Source organism: Trachemys scripta, chromosome 3 (genome assembly GCF_013100865.1).
Source record: "Trachemys scripta elegans isolate TJP31775 chromosome 3, CAS_Tse_1.0, whole genome shotgun sequence".
NCBI lineage: Eukaryota > Metazoa > Chordata > Testudines > Emydidae > Trachemys > Trachemys scripta.
In genome coordinates this window covers 58,359,671-58,374,492 of record NC_048300.1, presented here as the reverse complement: position 1 = coordinate 58,374,492, position 14,822 = coordinate 58,359,671, and the positions used below count along the sequence as shown (strand labels likewise).

Sequence of the window (14,822 nt, the reverse complement as noted above, 5' to 3'; positions counted from 1 at the left end):
GCTTCTGAATAACAGAAAACTCTCAGCTAAAAACACTTACCTCACTAAGTGTAAGTGCTTCTCCATTGGATCTCGTAGGAAAGATACATCTCCAGAGTAAGCTCCTTGCACCTCGTACTGGACTATCTTCTAGGTCTAAAAAAGAGTTTGGCTATTAACTCAGTTAGGGTGCATCTGGCAGCTATTTCAGCCTTTCACATATGGGTGGATAATAGATTCCTTTCTCCAGCTCCAGCATCACCTGATTCTTAAAGGGTATGGCCAAACTGTGCCCTCAAATACGAGACGCCACCCCCCCTTGGGATCTGATTTTAGTCCTAACAAAATTGATGGTACCTCCCTTCAAACTCCTTGCAACTTGTTCTCTCTTCTGTGAAGGTTGCATTTCTGGTGGCAATTACCTCAGCCAGAAGGGTGGGTTAGTGGAGAGTTCTGGTGTCAGAACCCCCATATACAGTTTTCCATAAAGATAAAGTTTATCTCTGCCTTCAACTGACATTTCTTACAAAAGTAGTCTCTAATTTTTGTGTTAAACAAGCAATCTGTGTACTCACATTTTTTCTGAAACCCCATACACTTAGAGATGAGGAAAAGCTTCACTTCTTGGATGTAGGAAGGGCTTTAAGTTTCTACCTGGAGCATGCTAAATCTCTACAGATCATCTACACAACTCTTTATAGCAGTTGCAGAGAGAGGTAGGGGCCCTCCAGTTTCCATTCAGACAGTTTCATCCTGGATCTCTTCGTGCATTCGTGTATGCTACCAATTGGCTAATACTATCCAGCCAGCTGCAGTGTTGGCACATTCTACTAGAGCTCAGGCAGCTTCTGCAGCTTTCCTGGTACAACTGCCAATTCTAGACATTTGTAAAGCAGGGACTTGGTCATCACTCTACACTTTCACTTCTCATTATGCCAATTCCCATCAGTCCAGAGACAATGCCAGTTTCAGATGGGGTGTCTTGCAATAACTGTTCAGATAGACTCTGAACTGAACCCAACTCCCTGGGTGTTTGCTTGTGAGTCACTTACAGTGGAATTGACGTGCAATCACTTGAAGAAAAAAACAATTACCTACCTTTCCATAACTGTTGTTCTTTGAGATGTGTTGCATGTTTCCTTTCCATGACCTACACAATGTGCCCTCTGTATCGGAGTCTGTCTGATACAAAGGAACTGAGGGGGATAGGAGCGGCTCCACTCTCTTCTACCAGCACGCAATAGTGCACGGCAACACTCGAGCCACTCCAACAGGTACTGCTGAGGGAAAAAAACCTCCAACTTCTGTGCACAGGGAACACATCCACCTACAGTGGCATGGACATGTGCAACACATCTCGAAGAACAACAGTTATGGAAAGGTAGATAACCATTTTTTACAAATGTGTATATTCTGCACATCTATATATTGGCAATAATATATTGATATGTATGAAGTCTTCATAGTATTTTTCCCTCTAGATGTGGCGAGAGTTGGATGCCAGAATCACAGACACTGCAAATGAATCAAAAGATAATGTGAGATATTTATACACACTTGAAAAAGTATGTCAACCGCTTTATAACTATGATCTTGTAAGTATACCTTTTGTGATTCTCAGTACACAGTTTAAATAGTCATATAGAATGCATAGAAAAACAGTGAACTTTAGGATAGAAGTAATCTTCTTTGTGGGATGTTCTACTTCAGAAAATGTATTTTTCTAAATTCTTGTGTAACTCGTTATTTTTAAACCATCGTTTTATTGTACTAGATGCAATGAAATATTAATTACTGTACCTTTTTGCATAGAAATTAAGTCTAAATTCCTATATTTTTTAAACTTGTATTTTATTAACAATTTTGACAGTCCACTTTGTCTTTTTTGGAATTGTATATACTTTTTAAAGGAGCTAAAACAGAAAAAAATACATTTATGTACACTACAAAGATCATATAATTAAATTTAGTGGCTTTCATTAAAAAATCAGCATGTACCAACAATAACCATGCAATTGTTTCCAAGAAACCACAGTTTCTCTAATACATGAAATATATGTTCATTTGTTAACAAATGTTGCAAGGCTGCCTAAGAGTAGCAAGATAGGGGCAGAAAATGGTCCAAGATGGTATAATTTAAGAGGGAGGAGGAGAACTCATATGTGAGCACATACAATGTAATCATCAGAAGAATATAATTTGAAAAATACCTATTTTGTTCCTTTTGAATTCCAGATTTCTTTCTACTTTTGCAGATTAATGAATCTTGTTTCTCATAGTAACTCTTTATAGGCAGCTAACACAGTTCTGTGTTTAGAAGAAGAAACAACCTGCATGCCTGAAACACTCATTTCAGTTAACATGGACAAAAAAGTAATAGCAAGTGATTCTAGAAGATCCACAAGTCTGCTACTAAAAAAATATATTCATCATGTTTGATTCAGTCCCGTCAGTTAGTCTGGCAATGAATAAGATTCTCACACCCAAGCAATTTTATTGAAATTCACAGCTTTGCCTCTCTGACTTTATTTTCCAGTTGGGAGGATATATCAGCTAAGGTATTTGTACAGCGTCCATTATTGTCATCTTTGAGCACCTCATAATACCTCTGTGAGGTAGGGAAATATCAGCATTGTATAGATTGGAAACCGGCTTGTCTGAGGTCACACAGGAAGTTTTTGGCAGAATAGGGAACTGAACCTGAGTCTCCAAAGTTGCAGGCTCGCACCCTAACCAGTCATCTTTCCTCATACAGTTTGTGGCATCTGGTTTCCCTCTTCCTCAGACAGCAAGCATGGAAGCTGGTCAGTCCATGTATAAAATTCAATTTCTTCCATGCCACCATTAGAGGGGGTTTTGTCCATCTGCTTGTTACCAGGGAGAATGGGAAAAGGAGGCACAACAAGGGAAGGTTACTCACTCTTAATCCTCAAAAAGAACAGGAGTACTTGTGGCACCTTAGAGACTAACAAATTTATTTGAGCATAAGCTTTCGTGGGCTAAAACCCACTTCATCAGATGCATAGAATGGAACATATATTGAAGAGCTATATATACACACACATACACAGAGCATGAACAGGTGGGAGTTGTCTTACCATCTCTGAGAGGCCAATTAAGTAAGAGAGAAATAAAAAAAATTTGAAGTGATAATCAAGATAGCCCAGTACAGACAGGTTGATAAGAGGTGTGAGAGTACTTACATGGGGAGATAGATTCAATGTTTGTAAACATGGCTGCTACTCTGAAATCACTCTTAATCCTGTTTATCATAGTTCTCTGTTCTCTCATGTGATATCCCTCCTTCCTCTCTTCAGGGAGTGTTGCTTTAAGTATTTTCTTCTAGGTAACTTGCTGTTTTGCTTCTTTTTAAGTTTTCACTGAGAGGAAGTGGGTGAATTGAGGCTTATATACTATCTAGGATTGACAGATCTTTGCCTTCTGTTTGGTGGAGCCATAGTGTTACTATAAAGGGGTTTTGCTGTATGGAATGGGACAAATGAGGACTGCCGCAAACAGGATTAACAGTGAGCAATCTTCCCTCTGCACCACAGAGAATCACCAAGTGGTGCCAAGTATCTTGCCTTCAAATTCACAGGTACATGTGAACATGAGATCTAGATTGTCAGTGGGATTTCTTCCCCAGGGTGCCCCTTAGGCCCTGGGCTTGGTCCCAGCACTCACTCAGGCCTCTGATCTGTGATGGCTGGGTGTTTTCCCATGCTAGTTCCACTCAGAAGGGGCTCAGCGAGAGGGCTGAGATAGTCCACCCCTTCCAGCGTTGTCAGTGAACTGAAGAAGGGGAATTAACACAAATGAATTATCCCATGACTGTGGTAAGATTCTTTTCCTTCAAAGAGCTCTTGTTGAGCTGCAGCCCCTAACTAAGTTCACAGGCAAATATAGAGGAATAGTCACCTCAAAAACTGAATCAGGATCAGACCCTCCCTTTTTTCAAAGAGAGGCTAGTGGGCAGCAGAGGAGCCCCTGCCTTGTTAGCCCTCTCCAGGGGCTGAGGACTGGAGGTCTGCTTTCCTCCTTGGTCTGCCACCAATGTGCTGGGTTTTCCCCCTTTTGAGCTCTTTCCTCCAGGTCCGACATCTCTCATAGGTGTGGTGTGGTGGGGCCACCTGAGCCCACATTAACTCATTAACCCTAAATTGCCTAGTGTGGTGTTTTGTATACCCCATTACACTGTTCTAGAGTAGATTTCAGAGTGGTAGCCGTGTTAGTCTGTATCAGCAAAAACAACGAGGAGTCCTTGTGGCACCTTAGAGACTAACAAATTTATTTGGGCATAAGCTTTCGTGGGCTAGAACCCACTTCATCAGATGTATGGAGTGAAAAATACAGTAAGCAGTATATATAGTATAGCACATGAAAAGATGGGAGTTGCCCTACCAAGTGTGTGTGTCGGGGGTCAGTGGTAGCAATTCAATCAAGGTGGAAGTGGCCTATTCTGAACAGTTGACAAGAATAAGAATTAAGGGGGGAAGGATAGCTCAGTGGTTTGAGCATTGGCCTGCTAAACCCAGCGTTGTAAGTTCAATCCTTGAGGGGGCCACTTGGGGATCTGGGGCAAAATCAGTACTTGGTCCTGCTAGTGAAGGCAGGGAGCTGGACTCAATGACCTTTCAAGGTCCCTTCCAGTTCTAGGAGATGGGATATCTTTATTTATTTTTATATAATAATTAACTGTAGTTCTTAGGTAAGTCTATGATAGTTTTAGATGTCCCATGTGCTGCAATTTCCACCTTCTATGGGTGATTGTTCCACTATCTAAAATCTTTGCTAGGCAATTTTCTTCTTGCTATTCAATCTAAAATTTACCCTTTCTTAATTAGGTATGCTGTGCTTGACAGGAATATCCTTAAAGATTATTCATTACAGGGAAAGAGATGATTTTAAAATATTTAGGAGCAAGTGGAATTTCACACCAGGAATTTCAAGAAATTCTTTCAAATATCAATATCAGAGGGCTAGGGTTTAGGATTCCGAGGCCCTGATTCAACAAAGTACTTAAGCACATACTTACCTTTAAGAATTCACTAGTCCCAGTTGTAGTTATAGGGGATTACTATTGTGTTTAAATTTGAGAATGTGCTTAAGTATTTGTATTTGTTGAATCAGGGCCTTAAATGAGCCCCAAACCTATCAGAAAGAGGGAAAAGAAAGGAATGAAACCAGTAGCACCTGGTTCTCTAGAGCATGATTCATATTTAGAGGATGAAGGATTCTGCACCAAGAAATTAAGGCCTTCCTTCCAGTTTGATGGCATCTGAAGAGGTTTATTGCATGCTTTAAAATGGCCTTTGTGATAGCAAGAATGTTTTTATGCCACCAGGCCTTTCTCCAAAAAATCTCCTTCCCCTATTTACAATATTAGTTCCTCTTAGTTTACTGTCCCATATTTCAGAAGTTTGTCATTCTTGTAGAGTGGTGAGTTGCATGTATTTGGGAGAAATCACCTGGCAGGATCGCCGTTACAGCTCTCCCTCCAGATATAAAATACTTAGGAGAAAGCATACCCTCAATTATTCCTTTTGTTTCTCATCGTAGAAATGGTGATCCCAACAACGATCAGGATAAAGATTGATTTGGGACTCCCCAATGCTTTCTCTTCCTCTCTGAAAACTGCTTCCATTCTTTGGAGAAACATTGGATTCATTTATTTAGAATAAAATGAGACATCTTAGTGATTCAGAAAAAATAACACAAAATTTGAATATCTTCAACTCGGTACTCGGGAAGCTTTTACACCAACTAACCACTATTCAAGAGAAAATTTCCAGAGTGAAGGACAAAATACCTGCAAGAAGACATAAAAGCAGACAACCCTATCCCCATCTCAGAGCTGTTTTCTCAGTGTTTATTTTATTTAATGATATCCAAGAAGCCAAAGGGATTTAGGTATATCCTAGATCTGAAATGGCTGAGCCAGTTCATCCTCAAAAAGCACTTCAACAGAAAGAAATTAAAAACAAAATTTGATCATCCATCTAGTATTCTTCTTGACATTTGCGGTCCTTCAAAATGCTTATGTGTGTGTATTAATGGAAGAGTGTTGCCAGCAGTATTTTTGGATCCCCCTTAAGATTTCTCATCTCCTATTCTGTGTCTGGCACAGAATTTTCACTAAAATGGATGTGTATTAGCTGTAGAACTAAAGGAGAGAAGGTCTGGTTATAGTGTCTTATCTTAGACTGGCTGATTTGACTAAGAGGAGAAAGCCAGATCTATAATACATTTTGTTTTTTACCACTTCCATTGTGTAGGGCTTGAAATTAATTCTAAGAAAAACTCTTTATCTTTAATTTGTTCCATGAATCACCTGGGAATGTATTTTGACAAATCTGGAGACAGACTTTCATTTTCCCAAGAAAATCAAAATTAAGTCCAGTATGCAGTCTTTGAAAGAGATTCACTCTGTTAGGTCTTTTAGTCTGCTGCAAGGATTTCTGCAAATCCTGCTTTGGAAAAATTGAAAACTGGATGATATAAGGTGCTTTGATATGATCAAATACTTCATTTGACTTGGTGGTAAGACAATGTTTCATCACCCTGTCTACCTTGTCATAAGAAGAGCATTTTTAAAACACGGTCCCAGAGATTTTGTTGCAGTCCTTAGCATTCTGAGATGACACGTTCAGGCATTTCATTTTTAATTTGCATAAAGTTCTTGTGCTGGGTATTCCCATCTCAGCAAGATGCTGACAAATGCCACTGTACAACTTCTATTTTTTTGAGTAATGTCCCTATGGATGCTCCACTTCAAGTGTGAATGTGCCCCATGTGCATTCAATCATAGATTTTAGGTAGAGGTGCTCATCCGGCCCATGCATGCATTCAACACAGCCTCATGCTCTGCACTGAGGCTATATAGAGCTGTGTGAGCGAACTGTCCTCCGTTCCTTGTCAACCACCTCAGCCTGAGATGGTGTCTCAGTTCAACTTATGTTAACTTTTTTTTTGCATAGTTTTACTAAGTTTAATTATAGTAGTAGTTAGTAAATAAAATAAATAAATAAAGTTTGTAAGAGCCTGTGTCTTTTCAGTTTCTTCCTTTGGGGGAACATTATGTTACTAGGAGTGTATGCCTGGCTCTCTGAGGTTTAAATGTTGCTTTTCATGCCACGAGGCTTTGCCAGTGAATGATGGGCACTGCTGTTGCATCTGTTGCCTTGAGGAATCACATGTCCCCCAAAAGTGTAACTTTTGTCTGTTTTTAAAATTGAGAGGCAGAACAAACTGGGAGATCAATTCACATCTCCTCATGATGGAGAGCTCCCGCTATCCTGCTTCTGACCCACGCCATGGGACCCCCTCTCCCACATACACTGGTTTGTGAGCAAGTTGAGCACCTCATCCACTTCGGCACAGCACTCTCCCAGAACTTCTAAGAGGAAAACTCAAGAATTTTTTGAGAAGGACTCTATGAAAATGAGTTAAGGTTCCTCAGGTCAAGAAATGTCTTCAAAGAAATACTGGTCATCGATTGAGACAGCTGCATTGACGCCCACTAGTTCCCAATTCAATACCAATGAGACTGCAGGTTCCTCAGATACTACCAGCACCACTGAACCCAGAGAACCTAAGGATTTTGGCTTTGAAAGGTTATCAGTACCATCAGGGGATTAAGGCAACAAAGAAGACAACTTCCTCTTCTAAGAGGGTACTGTTACCCAGAGTTTTCAGAACCCAAAGCACTGGCAACTTTACTGTTTTCTCCAGGTGGTGTTAGGAATAAATCAGTGGGGACACAGTTCCTCCATCTGATATATGATTGATACAAACCAAAATGCTTTTTACCTGAAACTTTTTTTTATTAGGTCTTAAGGATGCGCACGCACACATACACACACATTCTCACATGGTAACAATAGGTTCACAGCATTCCAAACATTTATAGTTACCCAACAAGTCTGAAATCGAGGAATCAACAGCCAGGCTTCTGGAGGGCCCTTCTTTCCGTCTATCTGCTGAGGAACTTAGGTGTCAGATCCTTGCCCAAAGAAAGCTTCCTCAGACTGCTCCTAAGCACACTTTCTAGCTAAACTTTTTGTAAAATTTCTGTGAACAAAGCACATAATTCATAATAGCCCCAATAGGCTAATAATTTTCTCTGCAACAGGTATTAACAATTAATTATTCTCCTTATCAGCAAAGCATTACAACAATAAAGCAATAACAACAATAAAACTTACATGTCAGAGGCACCTAAAACCAAAGCTGTCCAAACATTCCTTCTATTTTCATGGAACCTTAACTCCCTGTCCCAACGTCCTATTCTGATAGCAAAACTGCAAACATTCAGGTGCATGGCCTTGTCTCTCTATTTCTAGCTGTGTGATGTTTAGCTGGCAGTAGCGGAACACACAAGATAACTGACTGCAGTACTGTCAAATTCTGGGATGCATGCAGAAATGTCAAATTTGGGGGGTACAGTACCAGTAAAGTCAGCCCAGCTCTCAGTGTTTAACATCTGAGTACCTCAGAAGACCAAACAATCATCTAGCATGGTACATTCCTCAGAGTGCTTGAACTCCAGAGCAATGTTCACTCTCTCTTTTACAGTCACCTCTGCTCAGGCTGCTACCTTGGTAATAATCACCATATGAGTACCGCAAGAATTCAGATTTTCAAGGGACATAACTATGACAGAGATGCCTGATTCTCCTTTCTTCTTCTTCGAGTGCTTGCTCATATCCATTCCATTAGGTGTGCGCGCGCCGCGTGCACGATCGTCGGAAGATTTTTACCCTAGCAACACCGGCGGGTCGGCTGTGGAGCCCCCTAGAGTGGCGCCTTCATGGCGCTGAATATATACCCCAGCCGACCCGGCGCCCCCTCAGTTCCTTCTTACCGCCCCTGACGGTCGTTGGAACTGTGGAGCGCGGCATAGCTGTCCTCCACTCTCCCTAGCTTACTTAGTCATTCGAAGTTATAGTTATAGTTGTAGTTCTAGTGTTTATAGTTAAAAAGTTGTTATAGTTGTTATTGTAGTTCAGGGGGTTAAGGGGGTCGTCTCCCCCTTTCTCCCCCGGCCGCGGGCCCGGGCTCATGCCCAACGCTCCCGGCTTCAAGCAGTGCGCCTCCTGCGCTAAGCCTATGCCCACGAGCGACCCGCACGACTCCTGTTTGAAGTGCCTGGGAGAGTCCCACCAAACAGATAAATGCAAGATCTGTAAGGCCTTCAAACCAAGAACCAAGAAGGAGCGGGACTTTCGGCTCAGGCAACTCCTAATGGAGGCGGCACTCAGCCCGGACACTCCTTCTACGGGCCAGACTCCGGCACCTAGCACCTCGGTGCGCAGTGCCCCGGCGGCACCGGCTATGATGACCACGCGAGTGGCGTCAGACAAGCCTCCCCGGCACCGGACCTCGTCGGCACCGCAAGCGCAGCAAGTGCCTCGGCGCCGGTCATTATCCCCAGGGCATAAAAAAGCCCATAAGACGGGGACATCCGTGCCGAAGACGCCGGCTCCCCCAGTGCCGGGGGTAGAGCCGCGTCCGCCGGTGGAGCAACGGAAGCAAGCGCCTCCAGCACCGTCGACTCCGGCGCCGAGGCCGTCGAGTCCGGTGCAAATAGCGTCTCCACCGAGGCCGGCGGTGATACAGTGTCTCCCGTCGACTCCAGAGACCTTCGCGGCGGCGAGAGACTTAATAGCTCTCACGGAGCCCGCACCGCCTCAACCACCGGCACCGACTGCACCGTTGACTCGCCCGGTACAGTCAAGAGGGAAACCTGCCTTGATGCGCCCTCCATCACAAGGGCTGGAACCTCGGCGCCGATCCAGGTCCCGAAGCAGGTCCCCACGCTGCTCGCAGTCCCGGCACCGAATATCGTCTCGGCACCGGTCGTACTCGCGGCCAAGATCTTCTTCGCGGCACCGCTCTACGTCTCGGCACCGATATGATCGTCGGCACCGGTCAACGTCGAGACGTAGTTCTCGGCACCGCTACGGTCGACGCTCGACGTCGAGGGGCCGCTCCCGGCACCGAGCATACTCTAGGTCCTCGTCGAGGTCCAGATCTGACTCCCGGCACCGACGAGGTCATCGGCACCGGTCGCGGTCCCGGCACCGATCGCCGGCACCGCACAGAGATAGATCATCTCCGGACCGGCACCGTGCGGCACCGCAGACCACGGGGATCGTTTCATCTTTCGCGGCACCGCCATGGCCGTCAAGATCGGTGTCTCGCTCCTCGGAGGACCTGTCGAGATCGGCATACCCCCCTCAGGGGCAGGCCGAGGAACGAGACTTGGGCCATTGGCAGGAGAGGGCAGAGGACCACTCTCATGGACCATCTCACTGGTCGTTTTGGACCCCGTGGGCGTACCACCAGGAGCAAGGGGCTTCATTACCATCGACCTCTCGCTCGGGTCACTCGGTCAGAAGGGCCCCAGAATCCACCATCTCTCGGCCTCCGCCTGGAGGCGTGGAGGCTTCTGTGTCTACACCACCCGACACCATGGACCCAAGTGCAGGTGACGCTCCGACCCAAGAGCAGGGGGACCGGGACCCCCCCTTGGATCCAGTACCACCGGAGGCATCCTCCTCCTCCTCTCCGGACGAGGCAGTGGCAGGCACTTCATGCACGGGTCCCCCTCCGATAGATCTTCGGGCTCACCAGGATCTCCTGCGTAGGATGGCCCGTAATATGGACCTGCAGGCGGAGGAGATAGTGGAGGTGCACGACCCGATCGTGAATATCCTTGGATCGGATGCCCCATCGAGGGTGGCGTTACCCTTGATCCGCACGATCCAAACGAATGCGGATACGATATGGCAAACTCCTGCCTCCATTCCACCCACAGCGAGAGGGGTGGAAAGGAAATACTTTGTCCCATCTAAGGACTATGGGTACTTGTACACACACCCCCAACCGTGTTCACTGGTGGTGGAATCAGTGAATGCACGAGAGCGCCACGGCCAGCAGGCTGCAGCGCCAAAATCAAAAGAGGCTAAGCGGCTTGATCTGTTTGGCCGTAAGGTTTACTCAGCCGGAGGGCTACAACTTAGAGCGGCGAATCAACAGGCGCTACTGAGCCGCTACAATTTCAACTCCTGGAACTCTATGGGGAAGTTTAAGGAGTTGATTCCCCAAGAGTCCAGGGAAGAGTTTGGAGCCATGGTTGAGGAGGGTAAGAAGGTGGCTCGGACCTCCTTACAGGCCTCCCTGGACATAGCGGACTCGGTCGCAAGAACCCTGGCCGCAGGTATCGCTATGCGCAGGACCTCCTGGCTCCAAGTTTCGGGTTTGCCCCCTGAATTACAGCAGACCCTACAGGATTTGCCCTTTGAAGGACAGGGGTTGTTCTCGGAGAAGACGGACTCTCGATTGCAGAGCCTCAAAGACTCCAGGACAATCATGCGCTCCTTGGGGATGCATGTTGCGGGTCCCCAGCGCAGACCATTTAGGCCCCAGCCTCAACGTTTTTACCCCCCTCCACCTCGTCAGAGACAGGACCCTGCCAGAAGGCGAGGGCGAGGTGGTAGGAGAAGATGGGCTGGCCCTCAACCCGGTCAGAACCAAGGGCCACCAAGGACTCTTGGTCCTAGGTCCTTGGTCCTTGGTCCTAGGTCCTTGGTCCTAGGTCCTAGACAGAACTTTTGAAGGTGCGGTCGAGGACGGCGCCTCAGTCATCCCCCAGGATCCAGCTCCCTCCTTTCGGGATCGCCTCTCCCACTTCCACCGTGCTTGGTCCCTTATAACTTCGGACCGTTGGGTCCTCCGCACGGTGGAGAGGGGATACGCTATCCAGTTTTCTTCCATCCCCCCCTCCTCCCCCCCTTCCCCGTCCCTCTTCAGGGACCCTTCTCACGAGCAACTTCTTATACAGGAGGTTTCTACGCTCCTGGCCATGGGGGCCATAGAGGAGGTTCCGATAGAGTTAAAGGACAGGGGATTTTATTCCCGTTACTTCCTGATCCCCAAGTCCAAAGGAGGTCTGCGACCCATCTTGGGCTTGCGCGGACTCAACAAATTCGTAATAAAGTTGAAGTTCCGCATGGTCTCTTTGGGGGCCATTATCCCTTCCCTCGATCCTGGAGACTGGTTCGCCGCCCTCGACATGAAAGACGCATACTTTCACATCTCAATTTACCCACCTCACAGACGCTTCCTGCGATTCGTGGTAAACACGGTGCACTACCAATTTACAGTCCTTCCCTTCGGCCTATCCTCGGCCCCAAGGGTGTTCACGAAATGTATGGCTGTCGTGGCAGCGTACCTTCGTCGGCAAGGGATACAGGTGTTCCCGTACCTAGACGACTGGCTGGTGCGCGGTCGCACCAAGGAGCAAGTTCAAGCTCACGTCCACAGAATAGTGCACACATTCAACGAGTTGGGCATCCTACTCAACAAGGACAAATCCACTCTAGAACCTACCCAGAGAATAGAATTCATCGGCGCAGTTCTAGACTCCAGGCGTGCACAAGCCATCCTGCCAGACAACCGCTTTGGCACCATCACGAACCTCATTCAAGGGCTCAAGGCCTTCCCAACTACCACGGTGAGGTCGTGCCTTACCCTGCTGGGTCACATGGCTTCCTGCACGTACGTAACCAGGCATGCCAGACTTCGGCTTCGCCCGCTTCAAACCTGGGTGTCATCAATATACCGTCCACATCGGGACAGCCTGAACATGGTGGTCACGGTCCCGAACTCGGTCCTGGCCTCCCTCACCTGGTGGCTGGATCACAATGTGGTCTGCGAGGGGATGCCATTCCACGCCCCACAACCCTCTCTGCACCTGGTCACAGACGCGTCATGTCTGGGTTGGGGCGCCCATCTCAACGAACACCATACCCAGGGCCTGTGGACTGCATCCCAGTTAGCCCTACACATCAATGTTCGGGAACTGATGGCGGTACGCCTGGCGTGCCAGGCATTCCTCAATCTCCTACGTGGCCGCTGTGTGTTAGTTCTCATCGACAACACCACGGCCATGTTCTACATCAACAAGCAAGGAGGAGCACGTTCGTCAATTCTATGCCAAGAGGCCATTCGCCTGTGGGACTTCTGCATCGCCCACTCAATCCATCTCACGGCATCGTTCCTCCCTGGAGTCCAGAACACTCTAGCGGACCGACTCAGCAGGTCCTTCCAAACGCACGAGTGGTCTATCCGTCCGGACATTATACATTCCATCTTCCAGAGGTGGGGGTTTCCCCAGATAGACCTGTTTGCATCTCGAGACAACAGGAAGTGCCACGTGTTCTGCTCCCTACAAGGTCGAGCTCCGGGCTCCCTCTCGGATGCCTTTCTACTTCCCTGGAAAGACCACCTGTTTTATGCCTTCCCTCCGTTCCCTCTGGTCCACAAGGTACTGCTCAAACTGCGCAGAGACCAGGCACAGGTAATTCTGATCGCTCCTGCGTGGCCGAGACAACATTGGTACACCACACTGTTGGAGCTCTCGGTTCAGACACCGATCCCGCTTCCGTTGTGTCCGGATCTCATCTCTCAGGACCACGGCCGGTTGCGTCACCCCGACCTGCAATCACTCCACCTCACAGCGTGGCTGCTCCATGGTTCACCCAGGCAGAGCAGCAGTGCTCGCACTCTGTCCAACAGATTCTGCTGAGCAGTAGGAAGCCCTCAACACGGACCACGTACCTGGCCAAGTGGAAACGGTTCTCCTGTTGGTGCGAACAACGAGCCACATCCCCGTTGCAGGCACCCATTCCTCTCATTTTGGACTATCTCCTCTCCCTAAAACAACAGGGGTTGGCGATATCTTCAATTAGAGTTCACCTGGCCGCTATATCGGCCTTTCACCCAGGGGAACTCGCGTCCTCGGTATTCTCTAACCCGATGGTCGTTAGATTCCTCAAGGGCTTAGACCGGACGTACCCTCAACAACGTCAGCCAGTCCCGACGTGGGACCTCAACCTGGTTCTCTCCAAGCTCACAGGTCCTCCATTCGAGCCACTGGCCACCTGTTCACTTCTGTACCTATCCTGGAAGACAGCCTTCCTCGTAGCCATCACCTCAGCAAGGCGCGTTTCTGAACTCAGGGCGCTTACATCTGAGCCCCCTTACACAGTTTTTCATAAGGATAAAGTGCAGCTTCGTCCACATCCGGCCTTTCTCCCTAAGGTGGTTTCTCCTTTTCATATCAACCAGGACATATTTCTCCCGGTCTTTTATCCCAAACCACATGCCACTCGCCAGGATCAACGTTTGCATTCCCTGGACGTACGCAGGGCCCTGGCCTTCTATATTGACCGCACAAAGCACTTTAGAAAGACGACGCAACTCTTCGTTGCAGTGGCCGACTGAATGAAAGGCTCACCGGTCTCCTCACAACGCCTATCCTCCTGGATTACGTCTTGCATCCGGACTTGCTATGACCTGGCAGGTGTCTCAGCACCGCACCTCACCGCTCACTCCACGAGGGCCCAAGCTTCCTCGACTGCTTTCCTGGCGCAAGTTCCGATCCAGGACATTTGTAGAGCGGCGGTTTGGTCATCAGTCCACACGTTTACAGCTCACTATGCACTAGTGCAGCAGTCCAGGGACGATGCTGCATTCGGATCAGCGGTTTTGCACACAGCAATGTCTCACTCCGACCCCACCACCTAAGTTGGGCTTGGGAGTCACCTAATGGAATGGATATGAGCAAGCACTCGAAGAAGAAAAGACGGTTACTCACCGTTGTAACTGTTGTTCTTCGAGATGTGTTGCTCATATCCATTCCAAACCCGCCCCCCGTCCCCACTGTCGGAGTAGCCGGCAAGAAGGAACTGAGGGGGCGCCGGGTCGGCTGGGGTATATATTCAGCGCCATGAAGGCGCCACTCTAGGGGGCTCCACAGCCGACCCGCCGGTGTTGCT

General features: G+C 47.6%; 1 protein-coding gene across 1 annotated transcript in view; it reads left to right on the top strand.

The window, feature by feature from the left end:
- DNAH8 (dynein axonemal heavy chain 8) overlaps positions 1–14,822 on the top strand; it is a 585,957-nt gene that overhangs the window by 72,217 nt on the left and 498,918 nt on the right. Inside the window, exon 9 of the mRNA XM_034764627.1 lies at positions 1,461–1,574. Coding sequence (XP_034620518.1) covers positions 1,461–1,574 — 114 coding nt within the window. The remainder of the gene's footprint in view (positions 1–1,460; positions 1,575–14,822) is intronic.